Here is a 23149-nt window from a genome sequence, read left to right as displayed (position 1 = left end):
ATCTTATTGAGTATGAAGAGCATAAAACTTGTTTTGAAGTTGTCAGCCACCAGTCCTAGATGAGGTACCCTACTGAATCATGTAGCATGCTGAAGCGTAAGGCTGAGCCTGGTGACAAACATGTCTGCCCTTGTTTGTGTCCAATGGGCAATCCCTCAATCGATGATCAGTCTTATCAAATCCAAAGCACCTACCAGTACCGGTCATACACTCTCCTGGATAGTTCTTATCACACATTTGTCACGCGGGGGGAAAGAATGTCCACTAGAAATGTTGCTCTATGACTTATAGCCTAGCGCCTTATCCTTGTTAAATTTAGCACTAGAGCGCTAGCAAAAGATGGGGCCAGGCCTTAATATTTCTAACAAAACTAAGATCGACTACCCACCTTCTAATTTCTGATGAGAGTAGTGCACACTATCTTTCCAAGCCCTCTTAGTCCCCCTAGCACTCTTCTTAAACTTTTTCCCTTTAATCCATTGACCATTGATGAGTCCGAGAATTGGACTCATTTAAGGCTTTATTTATATAGGTTTAGTGTTCTCAAATGCTTATTTTGTGTCAATAATTGATGTAAAACCTTTGATTTCCAAGTATATGGATTAAGGAACAAAGCAAAGACACTAATTTGCAAAAAGAAATGAAGTGACCTGAAATATTAAAGAAATGCAAGTCTGGTGATCGCCAAGTCCATTTAGCGAGTTGTCGAATGGCTACTTGACCGCCTAAAGTTCCAGTGCGCCAAACCCTGAAGGAAAGAACTAACGAGAGAAAGGAACAGTCAGCGGAGCACTGAGTGGTTTCGTGATGCAAAGTTAGATCGCCCAAAGTTACAGACCTTGAGGTTGCTGAATGCCAAGGCAGAAGGGCGATGTAAATGACCAAAGGGCGGATCGCCGAGTGGTTCGGTGAGCCTGACTTACTTCTTTGAGTGACTCTTTGCAACACATTTTTGGCGACTATAAATACATTTTTGAACATTTAGTTTGGCATCTGATATCATAATATCTTAGTATATTATTAAGTTTTGAACTATGAGACAGGTTTTCTCTAGTTTTTTTTAGCTTTGAAGAATTGAAGTTTTTCATTTTTGAGAAATTGGAAGTGGGTCTTTGAGATTCTTTGAATTGGACCATTGTAAAGACGAAATCAATCTTACCCAGTTAATGAAAAATCAATTTGGTAACGATTTTTATCCTTTTATGATGTCTAGCTAAAACCTTAATTCTTTGGGTGTGATTATGGGCTGATTTAGTTTATGGGTATTGCTAATTGTTAGTTTAAATGCTATTAAGAAGTGAGTTCAATCATTTATTGTGGTTTAATTTAAGAATTTTAGTTGCAAATACAGTTCTACCTTTGTGTTCTTAGCTTGCTCGAGAGAGAGATTTTAAAACTAAGGTGTTTGATTGATGCTCTGTGGGTATTGGGTTGACATGAGTTCAGCTCGAAAGAGTGAATCCCAAACCCTTTTCCACACATTCAGCTCGAAAGAGTGAATGGACTAAGGTGTGGGCTGTTCTTATTTTGCATGATTGTTGATGTTCGAGAGAAATCGACTTGATTCGGGGTAAATTGTTCGAGAGAAAGTTTACCTCTTTTATAGTCTAGCTTACTCACTAATATCTAGCTATTTTCTAATAGTTGCAATTACCCATTTGTCTATATTAGATTATAATCGAATCACATCCCAAGAACTCATCTCACTATTGTTAATTCGTATTGTTTGTTACTGTTTGTAGTTGATAATTTCAAACCAAACCCCCCATTTGTCATTCGTATCACCCCATGATTCGAATGATGTTTTTATTCGATAATTTCTATTCCTATGACTGATTTGAACAGTTCACACTTTACTATTGAATCTCAAACACGTACCGCTCTCTGTGGGATTCGACTCCAACTTATTTAATTGGGTTATACATTGATTAACGATCGTTGACGCTTAGAACTAGATGAAGTGTCTTTGAAACGTTAATCAACCATGCGTCATCAACCTAGAGATATCAATCTATTTAATCAACATCGCAGTCCTACAATCCTTCATGACCATCTTAGAAACACTAGAGAAGAACTTACTCATACGAGCCCTAGAGTCGGCCACCATAGTCGAAACATACTTGGAAAATCGAGTAAACTTCAAAGAATACTCATTCACTGTCATGTTACCTTGTCTTAGATTTATGAACTCTTTAACCTTAGCCTCTCTCTCTACTCAAGTGGAAAGAGCACCCTTGAACTTTTCTCAATCCAATGGACCTGCATCGACAACTTTTCCTCCTTAATAGTTTATACCAAATCTTAGTCACTCCATTCAAATGATACACAACCAAATTTTCACTCTTGATTGGAGTGATTCTCATAATCCCAGTAATCTTCTAAATACCCTCAATAAACTTTGTAGATCCTTGTCCACCATAAACCCATGGAACTCTGGAGGGTTCATTCGAGTGAAGTCCCAAACTCTAGTTACAGTAGTACCAACATCCAGGTTAATAGGGGCTGTAACTTCTCAGTTGGCTGAGCAGTCATAGATTGGGCTATCACTTGGAAAGTAGCCTTAAACTCAACATGAGTAACATGTTCACCTAACGGATCTGTTGGAGCCATATGTGCTTGTTTCTCCTCATTCATATTCCTTCTAAGATATGATCTTCTAGGAGGCATGATGTTGAAAATGTGTAAAACATGAGTGGGAAGAAAACTTTATTGTAACACCTCAGTAATCGAAAAGTTGAATTGGAAAGGAAAAGTCTCAGAAAAGTGCACTAGTGCAGTTTCCACATAACCTATCTATGGTTCGTAGGAACCTCTATGACTCATAGAAAGATTTTCATGGAACTTGAGTTAAATTTTGTTAAATGCCAAGTCTCTAATGATGACTTACGGATGAACGGGATGGGCTGTATGAACTCCCACGGTTTGTAGAAGGCAAATCATTTGAAGTGTTTTTGGACTTGGAGAATTTTTGGGAAACATAGGTTCTACGGATCGAGTTTACAAGCTATAGAACGTTTGGCGGGTCGAAGGAAGATCTCACGAAAGTGATAAAAAATGTTGAGTCCTAGTAAGTGTTCTACGACTGACAAGTATGGTCCGTATGTCGAAGTCGTAAGGTTTTTTGACAGTTTTTAATTCAGTGTGTTTTGGTCTTTTTCTACCTAAAATTAACTCCTAAAATACGTCGTTTTGGCCCTATAAATACCTTTATAACTGCTTTTACTCTTCAAAACAATACTCATTTCCTCACATTCACTCAAACTCACAATATCTCTAAAGAGTTTCTTCTCCAAATTCTCTCGAGAGCTCCAAGGTGAAGAACTAGGGTTTCAAGGGCTACATGAGCTATGATTGCTAAGGTATATGGGAATTCATCAACGAATCCCTTTCATCTACTGGGTTCCAAGAGAAAAACTCAATTCTTCAATTCAATTTCACCTAATTCTCTTAGGGTTTCATGTGATTCTGTATGGGTTTAATTTATTGTGATTCAATTGCTTATATTCAATCTTATTATGCATAATTTGATACAATTACATATTTTTTTATTGATTTCACATGAACACATGCCTATGCCTATTTTATGGATATGAATTATGTTTATGAACTTATGGATTATGATTATGAATTTATGCATGTTTTATGAAAGTAATGATTTATGACTAAAGGATACTTTTAAGATAAAGTGTCAATGATTTGTGAAAGTTTTTCTCACATATGAAAGAAATCATATGTAGATGCTTAGAAAGGAAGTGTCTTATATATGAACAAGCTTATGAAATCATGATATTGAAAGGAGATACTCTAATATGACTTAAAATTGAATTGGTAGTCTTAATCGTTGACTTTCCAAGTATTTTTACGATAATTATGATGATGCCTTTTTCGTTGGAATTTATTAGCATCGAAAGGATTTTGAGATGAAGATTTTCCCATTAGTTGAGGTCGAATCTCATGAAGCAATCTCCTTGTCCCTAACTACATGCATAGGATTGTCTTAAATGACCTACCTAGTGTATCCACCTTAGCAATAATGAATGATATGGAGTTCTACATTGACAAGTAGACTCTCCTTGGTTTTTTGGTTTATATTTTTAACATTTTAAACCAAACCAAAAAATCAAATAAAGTAAATTATTAATCCAAAACCAAACAAAAAACAAAAACAAAAAAAATATAATCCAAATTAGAGTTCAGTCTGATTTGGTTTGATTTTCAGTTTAATACAAATGATGCACACCCCTAAGTGTGATGGTTACACCAGATTCCATGTTATAGCTCACATGGTCTTATTGTTGGTTAATGGTAAATATCCCACAAATGAATTATATTTTTTTCAAAGGTTTTACGAAATCTTTCTTTATGATTTTAAGATTAATTGACCTTGTATACACTTTTTTGATTTGACATTTAAACTTCCTTATGTATTTACTTGGTCTTGCAAATTCACATTTCTAACTCATTATGATATCATGTTTATGTTTATTTCCCATACTTAGTACATTCATAATACTAATGCATATTTGTACCTATATTGTCTCATAATATAGGATTCGACGCTCCTCCATTCAGACGTACTTAGGTGGCCTACTCCGCTATTGATCACTTAGACTGGTGAGTCCTCATGGTTCGAGGGAAAAGCCATGCATACTTTTATTGCTTTTATGATCTTTTTAGTTTCAGAATTGTACGTGGTGTATGAGTTACATCCCAACCACTCATATGATGTTAGAAATATTATGTCAGACCTAGTAGTATTCTGTGTATTCTCTCATGTACTCTGTCTTATTTATCAAGTTATATGTAGTTAGTATGATAATATGGTATAAGAAACTTGGCTATAGACAAGTAAGAGGATATTATTGTTTGGGTTGCTTGTTAATTATGTTTATGTTAAGTGTAAGTGTGATTGTGTTGGTGCACCACCATTTGGTATTCCAAAATGGAGGTCACAAATTGATTTCTCTTGTTAATGTCTTCTTAATTGAGTTCGTTCAATTAGACTTATCTTGTATAATTTATATTTTTTTAAAACGTTTATAAATTATTGAACAAAAGTTAATAAGTTACATTTATAGTGTCACAACAAAGAAAATTGACTAATATGTTACTTTTAGTTTGACCAGTCCTTATAAACCATCAAATATTCATTATTGTGATTTTCATTCAAAAATCAAAATGCCTAAGTATGAAGGAAGATATATAAGTAATCTTTACATCAAGATATTACTTAATAGTTCCATTTTTATTTAATATTTATACTTTAAGACATCATGTTAGTTAATCAATGCACCAAGTCTCAAATCTAAGTTAATTAGAATATATAAATTAATTAGCGGCGTTAAATGAATAAATTGAATCAAATTTAATTGTGATAAAAATAGATTAATTCAATTAACATGCTATGACTTTTACTTTTTTAGTGTTTGCTCGAATCAAATAAGGAATCATCATTTAATATGATCCAACTTTGCTCCTTAGAATTAACAAAATTCCAAATCTACAAATTTGATTTTGTACATATGAAATTATGTTACATTTTGACATGTTGAGTTATAATATTTGATTCGTTTGTTGAATCAACAAATAGATGTATAATTCAACCCGTACATATTTCATTACATATAACCACCATGCACTTAACCAACTAGCCACTACTTCCCCATTACAATCATCTCTCCCACTTATTTTCCACAAAGAAACAGAGTGAGTGAGTGAGTGAGTGAGTGAGTGAGAGAGAGAGAGAGATAAATTGAAAAGATGAAGGCATCTTTCAAATTCTCTGCCTCCTTCTTCTTCATCATCTTTCTAATAATATTTATCAGTTCCCACATTTATTGCTCCAGTCTTATTTGAAAGGAAGAAAGATGGTTCACTTAAAATGTGTATTGATTACGGCCAATTAACAAGGTTATTATCAAGAATAAGTATCATCTTCCAAGAATTGATGATCTTTTCGATCAACTTCAGGGTGCCACTTGTTTTTCTAAGATAGTATAATGACCCAAAAATGATAGGATGAACTAGAGCCTAATAGTGAGGATCAATGTCAAGGTACGTGTTAGACTCCATAGTTGAAAGACCTTTTTAGGTTTGGTTAAGGGTTGCAAGGGCAAGTGCCAAGCCAAGGGGGCAAGGCCTAAGCCAAAGGCCAAGGCTGCCCAACCTTGGCCAAGCACTGCCCCAAGTCCACAGACCACTTCATGTCCAGTGGTCTTGACCACGGTCCGTAGAAGTGGACGTGAAGATCACTTGGTGGCATGAGAGGCAAGGCCTTGTGGCCAAGCTACTGCCCCAAATTCACGGACCACTCCACTGCCAGTAGTCTTGACCACGGCCCGTAGAAATGGCCGTGAAGATGCCTTAGCATATTGGGGCTTGGCAAGGCAAATAAGCACACTACCTAGAGGACCACGGGCACCACCACGGGCCGTGGTCCCCCTTCACGGACTGTAGAAATGGACTTGGTCCCTAACGGGGCTGCCCAAGTTAGAGGTTTTTAAGTAATTTTGTTTTAATGTTTTATTATGTGGGGTTTATTTTAAATGGTTTATATCATAAATATAAATAGTTTCAAGTCTTAACACACTTCATTTACTCCATTAATCAAAACCCCAAAGTTCTTCATCTCTCAATATTTCTCTCTCTAACTCAAGGGAAAAAAAGAAGAAGTGAGAGCTAGGGTTTCGATTCAAGGATTTCTTCAGCAAATTTCTTGAGGAATCTTAGTAAAGGTATGGTGATCCTTCATCTAGGGTTAGGTTTCACCCTATAGTCAATTTCAAAGAAGTTTTTCAAAGTTTTCAAGTTCATGAAAAACCTAGGCTTTTACTCAATCTCATGGGTTCTTTCTTCAAACGATTTCAAATGGTTTCTAATATCATATATTGATTGTATTGATGTTTAATTGATGATGAAAATACTCCATGAACCCATGATTTATCTCAATTCTTAAATTGTTCCTTTATGAATTGAGTTTGTTGATTATGAAAGCTTATGATGGTAATATGTCTAAATTGCTTTGGGTTATTGAATTATATCATTACCTATGCCTTAATTATGGTAAATTGTTGGTGTTTTGATGATTTGAGATTTATTGCCTTGAAGGCAAGTTATGACTAAATGTTCATGTTGAAGTAGAATTGTGCTTGAACTATTGATCCACTTGAAAGGTGGATGTGTTTACTTACTAAGTATATGAATGTGAATTCAATGAAGTTAAGGTGATCATGTCTTGAAGGTATTTATGTTATTATTGAAAGGCTAATTCTCAATTTGACACTCATGAATGATGATGATAGAATGTGAAGGGCTTCTATGTGTAATGTTCTAACTTGAAGTAGTAGGCTTAGGCATCATTTCTTGTATAATGAATGTGTCTTGACTTGATGAATATGAATCGATAGGCTATGGCATTCCTTTTATATATGAGTAATAAATGTGTCTTGACTTGATGTATATGAATTGATAGGCTTAAGGCATTCTTTTCATAAATGATCTAAGGTAAAGAAGACTCTAGAATCGATGTTAGAGTTCCAAGGAACATCTTCCTATCCCATAACTATGTGCCCACATAGGATATTAGCTACCAGATTCTATCCGAGATAATGTTACCGTTCTACCTTAGGCAAGTGGAACACTTCTTTACGGTGTGGGGCTATATGACACTAGATTCCATGTCTAGCCTGCATGGTCTATGTCGGTTAAATGCTTATTTCCATCATGTGAGATGTGCATTATGGTTTCTTGAGAGGTTCTACGAAATGTAGGTGGTAGTATGAGATGCCATCTATACATTGCGCGAGTAGGCTTTGATAGGGTCATAGTGAGTTCTCTAAGTCCTAATGGCTAATGTATGAAAGTCCTCTAAATGAAGTTATTGGAGGATGTTGACTCTTAAATGCTTAATGTGATGATGCATGCTATACTTGGGTTACATTATGAGTTATTTTCCCTTGTCATGTGTTATGAAATGTTAGATATTTTATGTATGGATATTGTGTAAAGGTGAAAAGGAATGAATGGTAAGTTCACTTTAGGTGACCTTAATGTGGTGCCTTAGGGTGGATGGTGGTATGGGACGCATCCATGCAGTGCACAAGGTATAGCATGAGGGTTACTTAAGGTGAAGGTAATGGTTTACATGATGATATTGTCCAAATGTGGTATTATGACTTGTATGATGATTATACTTGTATTGTATGTCTCTTATGCTATTGAACATGATATTTCTAAAAAGTGGCATAATGCATGGTTTCCAACCAAAATGTCCCTTTTAAAGCATGTTTTTGCATGATCATCATACTTAGTACATTTTTGTGTGCTAACCCATATTTCTCTTATTTTACTACAAGTGTAGGTTCCAGCAAGTGATTGATTCTAGCTAGGATTGAAGTGCTTGGATTCCTATTCCTCCAAGGCTAGAGTGGTACGTCCTCATAGATCGAGGACAAGTGTTTTTTTAAAGTTTATTTCCTTTTATGTAATAAACAATTCTAGTTCTTTTGATTGTAAAGAGTCGTGTCCCTACTTTAGTTTTCGAGGACATTGTTAAGATGGTCATGTGAGACTTAGATTTCCGTTATGTCTTATGAAAGATTTTAAATGAAGTTTTTGATAGTTTAGATTTAAATAAGTTTTAATTCTTCACTATTTCTATATATCGAATGTTATGAATGCTAAGAGGCTTGTACGAGACCCTTTCGGGGTCAAGTACGTTGTGTCGCATCTGGGGCCTAGACTCGGGTCGTGACAGATAGACCTCAGATCTGACTATCATCAATTGAGAGTAAGATAAAGTGATATCCCTAAGACAACATTCAGGACCCGTTACGGCCATTACAAGTTTATAGTTATGTCTTTTGGGTTGACTAATTCCCCTGCAACGTTCATGGATCTTATGAACAGAGTGTTTAAGCCTTATTTTGATATGTTTGTTATTGTATTCATTAATGACATCTTGATTTATTCGAGGAATGAGGAAGATCAGGCTAGTCATCTCACAGTAGTTTTTCAAACTCTCAGGGATAAAGAGTTGTATGCTAAATTCTCTAAGTGTGAGTTTTGGCTTGAGTCTGTGGCATTCTTAGGCCACATTATTTCAGGTGAGGGGATCCGAGTTGACACTCAGAAGATTGAGGCAGTGCAGAACTGGCCTAGACCCACGTCTCCAACTTATATTAGGAGTTTCTTGGGATTGTCTGGTTATTATAGAAGGTTTGTCGAGGGGTTTTCATCTATTTCATCCCCGTTGACTAAGTTGACTCAGAAGACACTAAAGTTCCAATGGTCTGAAGCTTGTGAGAAAAACTTTCAGGAATTGAAACTAGGTTGACTATTGCCCAATGTTGACCTTACCAGAAGGTACGCAAGGTTTTGTTATGTATTGCGATGCATCCAGAGTCGTACTGGTTGTGTATTGATGCAAAATGGCAAAGTTAGAGCTTATGCCTCCAGAAAGCTTAAGATTCACGTGAGGAATTACCCAACCCATGATCTAGAGTTGGCTGCAATAGTGTTTGCTTTTAAAATATGGCGTCACTATCTTTATGGTGTTCATGTAGATGTGTTCATCGATTACAAGAGTCTTCAATATGTGTTAAGTCAGAAATAGCTTAATCTCAAATAGAAGAGGTGGTTGGAGTTACTTAAGGATTATGATATGAGTATTCTCTATCACCCAGGTAAGGCTAATGTTGTTGTTGATTCCTTGAGCAGGTTGTCTATAGGTAGTACCACCCATGTCGAGGAGGACAAGAAAAAATTAGCCAAAGATGTGCACAAACTTGCACGATTAGGAGTCCGTTTGTTGGATTGCAATAAAGGTAGAGTAGTGGTAATAAATGAGGTTGAATCATCATTAGTGTCAGAAGTGAAAGAGAAACAAGACCAAGACCCTGTTTTGCTTGAATTGAAGGCAACTGTTCATAAGCAGCAAGTGATTGCTTTTGAACAAGGGGGGATGGGTATTGAGGTATCAAGGTAGATTGTGTGTGCCAAGGGTGGATGAACTTCAAGAGAGGATCATGGAGGAAGCTCATAGCTATAGATACTCTATCCATCCGAGTTCCACAAAGATGTATCGTGACTTGAGAAAAATCTATTGGTGGAATAGTATGAAGAAGAGTATTGCAGAGTTCGTTGCTAAATGACCGAATTGTCAACAAGACAAGGTAGAGCACTAGAGGCCCGGTGGTATGGCTCAGAACATAGACATTCCGAAATGGAAGTAAGAGATGATCAATATGGATTTCATTACTGGGTTGCCACGGTCTCGCAGACAACATGATTTGATTTGGGTGATTGTAGATCAAATGACTAAATCAGCCCATTTTTTACCGATAAAGGCTACTTTTTCAGCAGAAGATTATGTCAAGTTATATATTCAAGAGGTAGTCAGACTTCATGGAGTTCCGGTGTCCATCATTTCAGATAGAGGTGTGCAATTCACCGCACAATTCTGGAAGTCTTTCCAGAAGGGTTTGGGTTCTAGGGTAAATTTGAGTATTATTTTTCATCCTCAGACTCATGGTCAAGCAGAGCGTATAATTTAAACTTTAAAGGATATGTTGAGGGCGTGTGTGATCAATTTCAAGGGTAATTAGAATGAGTACGTACCTCTCATTGAGTTTGCTTAAAACAATAGTTATCACTCTAGCATCCAAATGGCTCTTTGTGGGAGAAGATGTAGATCTCATATTGGATGGTTTGAGGTTGGTGAGGCTGGGTTGATAGGACCAGACTTGGTTCATCAAGCTATGGAGAAGGTGAAGACTATTCAAGAAAGGTTGAAAATAGCGCAGAGTTGTCAGAAATCCTATACAGATGTTAGGAGAAGAGACTTGGAGTTTGAGGTGGATAATTGGGTTTATTTGAAGGTTTCACCCATGAAAGGTGTTATGAGGTTTGGCAAGAAGGGGAAGCTTAATTATTCCCCGGTATATTGGTCCTTACAGGATATCCAAAAGGATTGACAATGTAACCTGAGTCGGAGCTACCGTAAGAATTAGTAACAGTCCATCCGGTATTTCAAATTTCTATGTTGAAGAAGTGTATGAGCGATCCTTCACTTATTATACCTACTGAAAATATTGGTATTAAGGACAACCTATCTTATGAGGAGATTCCCATTTAGATACTTGATCGTCAGGTTCGCAAGTTGAGAACCAAGGAGGTTGCATCAATCAAGGTTTTATGGAGGAACCAGTTTGTTGAGGAATCTACTTGGGAGGCTGAGGAGGATATGAAGAAGAGATACACACATCTCTTTAAATCCGAAGAACCAAATCAAGGTACTAATTAAATCTTGGTACTCTTTAAATTGATATGTTGAGTGTGTTAAATTGCATATTGGGTGTTTGAGTTGGGTGTAGATGTTTCCACCTTCATTCTGCTTAGAATAATCTCATTCGAAGTTGAATGTTTCCAAGGGGGAGATATTGTAGCATCCCTCCTTAGAAAGAGCTAAAATTAGAAAGCGCTAAATTGGAAATAACTAATTTGAGGATTATTGCAAGTTATGCCTAAGTTGTGAGTTTTGGGTCAACTTCAAACGACTATAACTTTCAGTACATGATGATTTAGGTGGCCCATGAGATATCAAATGAAAGGTCTTGGAATCCTAGTTTCAACGCCACCGAGTTTGCTAAGTTTCAAGTTCATATGAGGAAGATATGCCTGTTTGAAGTTAGTATGTCCAGTTAAGAAAAGTTACCCGAATTAATGAGGGGTATTTGGTCTTTTCCTTACCCAATCAGATTAAAATGATTTTTAGTAATACTTTGGGGTCAAATCTGATTTGGTTCAGTTTTACAATCCTAATTTACGCTTAGTGTTTTAGAAGAGAGTTCAAGAAGAGAAAAAAAGGAGAAAAGAGGGAAGATTCAAGGTGTTCGTCAAGTTCTTGAAGTTTTGTTGTGGAATTTCACCAAGGGTTTGATCCCTAAGAGGTATATGAGTTCTCATAGTGCTGGGTTCGTTCACCCACACTCCAATCATGCTGTTTTAATGCAATTTCATTCTTGAGGTTGAAGGATTTGAGTTATTGCTGAGTTTTCTTGGAATTCCATTTGTAATCTTGATTGTTGGGGTTTTGATGAACTTTTTAGATGAAAGTTAGTGATTTGAGGGTTAGTTGAGTAGATTGTTGTGTACTTATGTTGGGTATTCGAATCTAAGTGAGTGGGGAAGAAACCATTCGATTCTAGGTGAACTAGGGTTAGAAAATGAGAAAGAAATTCATCGGAGAAATCTGGGCAGGGGCTGGTGCGCCACCCCACCAATGCGCCAGCAGAGGTGGTCTGTATTTTGGGGCCTGGCCGTCCTGCGCCAGCCGGTGCACCCCAACCACCCTTCAATATTTTAGGGGTTGGCGCCCAGCGCCACTCAGTGCGCAAGGGTCGCCTGCCCCATCCTGTCTTCAATTGTTTAACTCGTGTGAGTTCCTTTAAAGTATTTCTTCAGTCCCTATTGATTCTAACTACTCTAAACTACTTCCAAACATCTAGAAATCATTCATAACATGAATCATAACCTTGAATTCAAATTCAAGGTAGAGTTAAGAGTCAAGTCTTGAGAGTTCCTTCAAGTCTTTTGAGAAGTCTTTTACAAACACTTTAAAACTTGTTTTAAGACTTGAGCATTTGAGTTTGAGGAAGAGTATAGTTGAGTTCATTTTCTTTAAAAGGATATATGGGAACTAAGTATTGCCAATAGTAAATGTTTTTACATTTAAGATGAGAGGAAACATCGATTTCCAAAAGAGTTCATGAGCAGTTTTGAGTACTATCTCCTCTAAGAGAAATATTTTGAGTAATAATCTCAAAGTTGAGGAAGAGGAAATGTTTTTTTTTAAAACATCAGAGCTAAGTTATATTTTGGGATAGTATTGAGCACCGATATGGGGGAGAGTTCTAACAATTCACAACTCTCATAAACCATGTAGCCAACGTGGGTAGAAAAGGTCATACTTTTTAGATAATTCCTTATTGTTTTTTAGCATAGACTAGTGGATCCACTTAGTTGAGGAGTTCTATACCCCGGCAAGGTATATGACAGTTCTGGCAGCGTAGGCGAGACACTGTATCATCACATATCTCATAGTGATGATTGTCAATTAGAGAATCTCCCAAACAAAGTTTATTTTGTATTTATACATACAAACTGAGTTATATTGTATTTTCCAATATATTGAGTTGTTATCTACTATTTTAAAAGTTTTTCTTTATATTGCATTACTGTTATTGCTTTTATATTGAAATGAGTTAAGGCTGAGTTGAGTTGAGACGAGGTAAGTTGTTTCTTCAGTTCCAGTTCAAGCTTATGTCATGTTTTAGATTTCCCCTCGCATGCTCGTACATTCCATGTACTGACGCCATTTGGCCTGCATCGTTTCATGATGCAAATACAGGTAACCAGGATCACCAACCAGCGCTTCGTTGATCCAGTCGAGTTACAGAGTTGTTTGGTGAGCCTCTTTGCTTTCGGAGGATCCCTTATTTATCTTGTTTATCTCAGTTTTGTTAGGATGATCGGGGGTCTTGTCCCCACATCCCTCATAGTATTAAAGGCTTCATAGATAGATAGACAGTAGTAGTTCAAGAGTCTTTTCATTTCTACTTTTAATGTTTAAAAACTTGAGTTGCCTCTTTGGCCAGTTGAATGTTTTATTTTTAAAATATTCTGAGTATTTCTTTGAGACATTGAGTAAAGTTGTGCTTTTGAGTTCATCTTATTTATGAGTAAGTCTTCTGCTAAGAGTTGAGCCAGGCCAAGCGTTCACTTGGAGCAAACAATAGTTCTCGAGTGCCGGCCATGTCCAGGGTGTAGGCTCGGAGCGTGACATCAACATACCAAGTTACATGTATGCAAAATTGTGTTAACGTTAGTTGATTATCTTTTTAAAACTCATCTCCACCAACAAAATATTGATATGTGATGAAAGAGAAGGAGATTGTGGAAAAGATTGAGAGAATTGTGGAAGTTGAAAAAACTAATTAGGAGAAAATGAAGGAAGGAATATCAAGAATTTTGATTACATGTACCTATTGATTTTCAAATTATTACTGTGATTAAACCTAATTTATTGTGTTTTGTAAGGATTTTGTTACTATGTATGAAAAATGATAAACTATTGTTATATTGGTATTATTAAGTTCTTTAAATATTATATTTATGTTTTTTCTACCCTAAAAAATATCTTAGAAATTTTTTCTTGTATCCACTATCCAGTCTATAATAGTAATGTCGCTTCAATCCCAAGTGAATTAATATCAACTACAATATAAATAGTACATATGTCTTTATTATCTTATATCATTCTGTTTAAGCTTTACTCAATCTAATATTTATATTAAATAAAATTAAAAAGGTAAAACTTATCCTATTTTCAAGATAATATACATAAAAAAATTATGACCAATCCCTCTTTCTATAGTCTTTTTAGTTTGCAATATATTTCACTTTACTACACCAAAAGAAACCATGGTTTCATTTATATAGTCACGCACCCAAAAAGGTTTACAGTTTACACCATAGCTACGTATGAATTTTTCGACAAATTTTGCTCCAAGAGTTTGTATGAAGGATTTTCCACTGATCTTTAAGGAGTCGTTTAATTTGTGGACTAAGCTATTCTGAAATTATAATTTTTAGATTAATATATCTCAGCACCTGGGAGATAAACGAAAAGAAAAGACCTAAAGCATTTCTTGAAGAAAGTTTTTGCCTAGCTATACATGTTGAGACTTGAGTATGTGATGCATCGTCATAAACTATGTTGCTTAGACTCGTTCACAGGTATGTATCCAATTCAGTTGCATGAAAATATTTTTTGCTAAATTTTGAGAAAAATCACATGAAGTACCCACACTCTAGTCACATCCGTTAGGCACAAGTATGTCAAGAGAAATGAAGAATCTGCACAACATAGGTGATGAAAGAGAGATAGATTGGAGAAAGAGAGGAATTAATGATTACAACAAGTGAGCTGCAATGATCAACATGATCTGTTAATATAGCAGCTTTTCATCAATATGGCAAGAAGATGAAAGTCATCAGCTACCACCAAGTATATGAATACGAAACTTGTATGTACAACAAGATCATCCACGAAGAAGGTGATTTCATGCTTTGTAAAGGAACTTATGACCACTGAAACAGTTAAGGCTAAGCAGTTGCAGCTTTTTCTTCAGCCATTTCTGACACTGGAAGAAGGGTGCAGATCAGGTTGCGATCTCCATACACATTGTCCACTCGTCCTGAAATGCAATCACAAGTAGATTATCGTCAATACCAAGATATAAGGCTCCCTTTGTCCCCTTTTAAAAAGTTGTTTTAGCTCATTTCATGCTCATTACGAACATAATAAATAAAAATGTATAGTTTACAACAACAACATACTCAGTGAAATCCCACTAAGGTCTGGTTCAATAAAAAGCAGTATTGCAATATAGTCATTAAATGCGAGAATTGTAGATTTCAGCAGATACTCTTGAGCTTCTTTCAATCATCTTATTCATATGAACTTGCAAATATCTTCTTCCTAAGTTCTACAGATTCATTATATTCATGATGAGAACCCTATGCGACAAACAGAGACAGAAAGAATACATTTTTTCTCTTCTAACACGTGACCGTAAAACAGATATTCTAATTTCAAGTACACAAGATTTTATTGAAAATGGCCTTTTTAAAGCAGTTCCATTGTAATAGGACATGGAAAGAGAAAGTTCCCTGCATGTCCTCAGTTGCTAGTAGTCTAGAGGCTGTCATTATGTAGTATGATTACGTGAAAACTAATGAATTTTCAAATGAAATTTTTGTATAATCATTAACGAGAAGGAAAAAAACATTGTGTATGTAGGTATAAGATTGGATGTTTAAAATTTAAGGACATAATTTCAGTAGTGGTTGCTAGTATGTTTCGGAAGTTTTGAAAATGCGTTGACCAGTAAAGTAAAAGTTTTGCTGAACACCTCTACATTTCAATGTATCGCTAAAGAGGAAAAAAATCTAATACTTCAGAATTTAGCTAACGTCAAGTTTGTAGGTTTAAAATTGGAGTTGTAATAGAGATGGTAAAGACCTGTAGTTGGCCAGAATTTGGCACTCCTTAGCCAGGGAGCAGGGTATGCAGCATATTCCCGAGAATATGGTTTTGTCCATGCATCTGCCATGAGCATTGATGGTGGATGAGGAGCCCCCTGCAAAACAAGTCTTGGTTAATATCTCCTGATTTATGCAACAGTACAAACAGCAAATGTTTCATTTAAAACTAATTTACAAGAAAAAAATAACACATATATACCTTGAGAACATTGTTGTTAATATCAACATTCCCTTTCTCAATCTGAGCAATTTCTTCTCTGATGGAGATGAGTGCATCACAAAACCTGTCTAGTTCCGCCTGCATAATACACAGCTACTTCAGGACCACCAAATAAAAAAACTATACTGTGTACTACTGAAACTTTTTCCTGTATCATACAATAATACAATATGCATCCTTGTATTATACCTTGCTTTCACTTTCAGTAGGTTCAATCATAAGTGTACCAGGAACTGGCCAAGACATTGTAGGTCCATGAAATCCGTAGTCAATAAGACGTTTAGCAACATCTTCAGGTTCTATCCCAGCAGTGTTCTGAAAGGCGAAGACTCGCACAAGATTTAGTACACTCTTAACAACCAGTAAAAAAGGAAGTGAATCGGAAATGATTCAGAAAAGAAACTACCTTAAAGCCCCTCAGGTCAATGATAAACTCATGGGCACATGTTCCATTGACACCTCGGAAGAGGACTGGGTAGTGCTTCTGTTGATCAAAGCAGAAAATATGATCAGCTAAGCAGAACACCCAAATTGAACACTTGTTGCAGGACAAACTTTTTCAACTATGATGAATTAAGACAGGCATAGCAAGCCCGAGAAACAGAAAAGCAGAAAATTCAACTCAAATAGAATATGAGACATAATAGAACAAAGACCTCCAAACGCTTCGCCATGTAGTTTGCGCTCAGGATAGCTATCTTTGATGCATCTGTAAGTCCCTTAGACCCCATCATGGCAATGTAGGTATATGAAATCGGTAAAATAAGTGCTGAACCCCAGGGTGCAGCAGAAATAGCACCAAGTGGCTCACTCTTGTCGGGGGATGGGATCCCTCCAGTTGGTACCTTCAGGAGAATCACAATGATTAAGAAAACTAAACCAGAAAGATAAAACAAAATCCCAGGCCGATGAATTAATAAATATTTGCAAGTTTGATAATCACAATATTATTTTTAAGAAACATAAATCTAACAAAGAACGAGGTACCAGGACCTAGAGAGTGTTATGTAGTGAAGTAATTGGTGTTATCAAGGACATACCACAGGGTGTGATGGCAAATATGGTGCCAAGTGCTTCTTCACTCCAATTGGACCCATTCCGGGACCTCCTCCACCATGAGGAATGCAGAATGTTTTATGGAGATTTAGATGACAAACATCAGCACCAATAAAGCCAGGGCTTGTCAAACCAACCTGTAAGAAAAAATAGCAATGAATGAAAAGACTGTACAACACCTGCATCTACGCCCCCATCAAAAAGAGGAAAGAGCCAACAACAAAGTGGTGTAGTCATTAGCTGAACTAAAACTAAATTTTGATGATGTAATTGAGGAGTAAATAGAAGAAAGGTAGTATGCATAAGTTAAAAAAAACAGATGTCATATTGTCCAGAAAGTTGACCACCAGCCAAGCACCTGATAAAACCTTTAAACCAAGGTAACCAATCAAGAGAAGAGAGCTTCAGACTTGACCGCACAGGACGTAGTATGACTCACAAAAGTCAGAGAAAACTAAACTACAGCAAATCACACTAGCTCATACATCATGTGGGACAACTATCAAATCATCCAGGAGTAAAGAAGAAGAGGAAGAAAAGGATAGAAAGCAAAATTTGAGGTTCATTAGACATCCCTTTCTTAAGATATAAGGTCTGACTTCAAAATTGTTGAGCTCGAATTTATAGAGATAAAATGATCACTACGCAGACTCAATGACAAGTAAAATCTACAAGAATTTGAAATGATGAAATGTTTACATCCCAGTTTATATGCTCTAGACTAATAAGCTGTAAATCTGAGGAAGAAAAGTTACAGCATGAGAGGTTAGGAGTTGATAGGAGGTAATTAATTACCTGTGCATTCATGTTAGCCCCGTCCATGTACACCTGACCACCATTGTCATGGATAATCTTACATATCTCATCAATTCCTTCCTCATACACTCCATGTGTTGATGGGTATGTAACCTGAAATTTGATCAAGCCTTAAGTAAATACAACCAATACAGAAAGGTGTCAGAAAATAGTAGCACATGATTTACCATGAGAGCAGCAAGGTTATCCTTATTTGCCTCAGCAGCCTTCCTCAACTCTTCAATATTAATGTTTCCTTTTGCATCTGTCCCGACAGCAACAATTTTCATCCCACACATTGCAGCACTTGCAGGATTTGTTCCATGTGCTGATACAGGAATGATGCATACATTGCGGTGATGGTCACCCCTTGACTGCAACAAAACTCAAAATTTAATTAAGCTAGCCGAAAGCTTTACAGAGTCTAATTTATGGTTAAGGATGAAAACAAGGAGAAGAATCTGATAATCAAAAACAAAAAATATAATCCTATGGCCATTAGCATCCCATTATGGTACATCAAGCGTTCTTGGAAGATTAAAATTCTATAGCCTTCTACAACTCCATGAAGGATAATAGATGTCAAGTAGTAACTAGATGGAAGTAAAGATCTTCACAAAGAATGGGTGATCAACAGGTGATTTTCCCTAATACTCCCTCCGTTCCCTTTTACTAGTCCTCTATTGACTTGACACTCCACTTAAGGAATAATTTAAGGATTTGTTTTACTAAATTACCCATAATAACTATGCTTTGGAAATCTAAATTTGACTACTAATACTTTATGTAGTTTACTTATGATAAGGGTAATATTGGAAGTAAATAATAAATATCTCCTGATTTGCTGAAATGGATGAGTAAAAGGGGAAACGTTTTTTTTTTAATATAACAGACTATAAAAGGAACGGTGTTTGATAAAAATAGTAAAAGCATGTGCAGTATTTTCCCACCAATTTGTCTCTTCAAACATTTCACAAATACAATATTAATTAAGTTCATTAGGAACCTTAATCATGTAAGTATTAGCTAGGTATTAAGAGAGCTTAAATCAAATCCGAAAGCAAACTATTCATTTAGATTTAAGGAGTACCATATGATATGCACGAATAACCATCAATCCAGCATATTCTCCAGCAGCACCAGCATTAGGCTGCAACGAGAAGGAATCAAAACCTGTAATTGTACACAATAGGGCGCCTAAATCGTCGAACATTTCCTGCAAGAAAGCATGTAACAGTCTTGATTAGTTCTTCTCTTTCTGCAGTTTGCAAGCAGCAATGCATCTAAGCAGTAGCAACCTGATAGCCAGCTGCCTGTTCAGTGGGTGCAAAAGGGTGAATATTTGCAAAGCTAGGCCATGTCACCGGCATCATCTCTGTCGTGGCATTCAATTTCATTGTGCAGGAGCCCAAAGGAATCATGCTATGGCACAAGGAGAGATCCTTTGATTGTAGCTTATGGAGGTATCTCAGCAACTCGTGCTCAGTATGGTACCTAAATCATCAATGTAGTAATTAAACTAGCACTAACGTTACAGGATAAAGATGGTTAACCATTGAAGGAGGCCTTACGAGTTGAATATTTGGTGAGTCAAAAATGGAGTCTCCCTTGTAAGTCCAGAAGGAATCAGGTTCTTGACCTCTTGTGCAATTGATTGAGCAGTGAACGGGACCTATTAACAGCATCAAAGATAAGAATACACTATGTATACATTGAGTTGCTACCAGCAGCATGGATAGGGGAGTAATGATACTCACTGGCTTTCCCAAGGCAAAAACTTTAAATAGATCGTCCACATCTTCTAGGGTAGTAGTTTCATCAAAAGATACAGTTATCTGGAAAAAAAAGGGGGTACACTTGATCATAACATAAATTTAGGAGTATCAATAAGTTTAAAATAAAAATTAGCTAGACTTACAGTATTGTTGTCCACAATCCGCAAGTTAATGTCATTCTTGTTAGCAACATCAGCAATTGCCTTTGCATCAGAACACTTCACCTTCACAGTGTCAAAGAATGGAAGATCCTGAACTTCTACTGTTCCAAGCTTTTTGAGACCAGCAGAAAATGTTCCAGCAAGACCATGAACACGTTGGCCAATGGTTTTTAGCCCTTCAGGTCCATGATAGACAGCATACATGGCAGCCATGTTGGCAAGCAAAGCCTGCATAATAAAAGGACAATTTCATAAGCCAATAAAAGAAACTAAAGTGCATAGTGTCATGCATCAGCCCCTTCCAATGCACATGTGAGAGTTAGATAATCTCTTGCAAGAAAATTAGATTTTGATTTGTTTTTATTCCTCACTGCTCATGTCCAGACAAAACATTGTATACAAGCAGAAAACATTTTTCAAACAAGTTAAAATATTTACTACTACCACAATATAAAAATGTCGTGTAATAGAGAATCTAGGAGACATAAATAAAGGTATAGCATAGATGTTAGTGAAAACAGTAGTTCACTCGGTACCTGTGCTGTGCAAATGTTACTTGTAGCCTTGTCCCTGCGAATGTGTTGTTCCCTAGTCTGCATTGCCATACGCAGAGCAGGTTTCCCTGTTGAATCAACACTGACACCAATAATTCTTCCAGGCATCATTCTCTTGTATTCTTGAGAAGTTGCCAAGAAAGCTGCATGAGGGCCTCCATAACCCATAGGCACTCCAAACCTTTGAGCAGAACCAACAACAATATCTGCTCCAAGTTCACCAGGTGGTTTCAACATTGTCAAGGCCAAAAGATCAGATGCCATAACAACCTTCACTCCATGAGCATGTGCATTCTTAATAAACTCCCCATAATCCAAGATTTCACCTTCGGTCCCCGGATACTGAACTAGTACCCCACAAACATCACCAGACTTATAATCAATATCCTTAAGATCTACAGTAACTACCTTAAGATCAAATCCATCAGCTCTAGTCTTACAAATATCAATAGTCTGAGGGTGACAATTGCTAGCAATAAGGAAAGTTTTCTTTTTCCCCTTAAGAATATTGTTACACATAGCCATAGCCTCAGCTGCCGCGGTCCCTTCATCTAGTAAAGATGCATTAGACATTGGCAAACCAGTAAGATCCGTAATCATGGTCTGATAATTCAGCAGGGACTCAAGCCGTCCCTGCGAAATCTCAGCCTGATAAGGAGTATACTGAGTATACCAAGCAGGATTCTCCAAAAGATTCCTCAATATAACAGGTGGTACATAAGTATTATAATACCCCATCCCAATATATGACTTAAAAACCTTATTCTTAGATGCCAAATTCTGCATATGCTCAATCATCTGTGACTCAGTCAATCCACCATCAAACTTAGGTAACTTCATCGATTCGCTACGAATCGATTGAGGTACAGTAGCATCAATAAGTGCATCCAGGCTTTGAAACCCACAAAACTCAGCCATTTTTGTTTGTTCTTCAGGGGTGGCTGAGTTATGTCGGCGTGGGAATGTGTCACTTGGTTTCAAAGCCTCAACAGAAATTGATCTAGCTTGTTGGGTATTAAAAGATTTTGCATTATTTCTAGCCTGAAATGTGTATGGTGACAATGAAGATACATACCTTGAAGGCCTGTATAATGATGATGATGGGATTTCATTAGAACGACTCTGTTTTGATTGTGAAACCAAACGTTTCAGAATTGCTCTGTTTGCCAATTTTCTAGCACGCTCCATTATTTCTTTTCAAGGTTTTCAAGATTTGTAAAGGAAAATTCAAGAAACACCCCTAGAAAGGGATGAAGATTGAGAAAAGTTGACAAAGCTAAAAGCTTTGGTTTTTCACTATTTATATTTGATTGTGTGTGTATGGTTTATTTATGGAACAAATAAAAAAAAGTGGGTGGTGGTAATGGGTTGTTGATTTGAGGATACCTTGTTTATACACAGCAAGGTAATCTTTTTATATTTATCTGCCCCCATAAGCCATAATTATATAATTTTTTCTTGGGAATTACTAGATCTGGTGGTGGTGGGTGAAGAGTGGAGTGACACTAGGCAGCAATTTGGAGGAAAAAAACAGAAGATTTTTGGATCTTGTTTTTCTATCAACCAGTAGTTTTACACCTTGTTATTCCATAGGTTTAAATTCATTGTTAGATAACGATGAGAAGTCTAATTTTGTGTATTATTCATTTGGTGTGGTAGCGTTGTTATCTTCTTTATTTATTATATAATAATTTAATTTTTTGGGTTGTTCAAAATCAAAATCGATAATGAGTTATTGGTTTGGTGGTTTCGGTAATGGTTTTGATTTTTTTTATTATATGATTATCGGTTCTTAACGGTTTGAGGTTTCTTCTTCACGAGTTGATCGGTAGCCCGATAGAAAATTAAACAATTATATTTATATTATTTGGTATATAAAGTCTTTGATTTAGAGTTTAGTTTCGTACTTTTATTTTTGACTGTCTCAATTCTTGATTCTTCTACAGTGTGATTGTGTTTGCTTTTGAACAAGATGCAATATGTCAACTCATGTGCATGGTTCATTTGGTTTGTCACCTTATTTCTAAGTGATTTTTAATGATTTTTTTTGTAACAGATCTTAACAGTAAAACTGATAACGATGAATAACCGATAAGTCAATATCTTAATGATTTAGCATGTTTATAAATCGATAACCGATAAGTCGAACTGATAAACTTTAAAACCTAACCGACCGATAGGCAGCCCTACTTTAATATATTCTTTATCCTACCTTTTTATAGTAGTTCTTTCTTGTATCCGACTTTTTGTATATAATTATCATTCTAATTGTTGATGTATGACATTATGTAGCGTTCGAAAAAGATACAATCTATTTAAATATTATATTTATTAAAATAATATAATACATTATAAAACAAATACTCCCTCCGTCCCATTTTATGTGGCAACATTTGACCGGGCACGGAGTTTAAGAAATAAATGAAGACTTTGAAATGTTTACCAAATTGCCCTTTAAAAAGTAGACTTTTTTTCTCTCTC

The 23149-nt window shown here is 36.2% G+C and overlaps 1 protein-coding gene across 1 annotated transcript; it reads right to left on the bottom strand.

Moving 5' to 3' along the window:
- Positions 1-14955: 14955 nt before the first annotated feature.
- LOC125838722 (glycine dehydrogenase (decarboxylating), mitochondrial) lies at positions 14956-22048 on the bottom strand. Its single transcript, XM_049517763.1, has 15 exons — positions 20651-22048; positions 20097-20342; positions 19936-20013; positions 19750-19850; positions 19477-19672; positions 19269-19394; positions 18367-18552; positions 18179-18292; positions 17368-17520; positions 16984-17172; positions 16734-16811; positions 16517-16642; positions 16307-16405; positions 16085-16202; positions 14956-15257 (listed from the first exon to the last, which is right to left on the bottom strand). The coding sequence occupies exons 1-15, from the start codon at positions 21854-21856 to the stop codon at positions 15166-15168; spliced, it is 3108 nt and encodes a 1035-aa protein (XP_049373720.1). The 5' UTR covers positions 21857-22048; the 3' UTR covers positions 14956-15165.
- Positions 22049-23149: the final 1101 nt, after the last annotated feature.

Source organism: Solanum verrucosum, unplaced genomic scaffold (genome assembly GCF_900185275.1).
Source record: "Solanum verrucosum unplaced genomic scaffold, falcon-dt-bn FXZP01000182.1, whole genome shotgun sequence".
In the NCBI taxonomy this organism is placed as follows: Eukaryota; Viridiplantae; Streptophyta; class Magnoliopsida; order Solanales; family Solanaceae; genus Solanum; species Solanum verrucosum.
The sequence above is the reverse complement of the archived record's forward strand: the minus strand, read 5'-3'. Positions and strand labels throughout refer to the sequence as shown.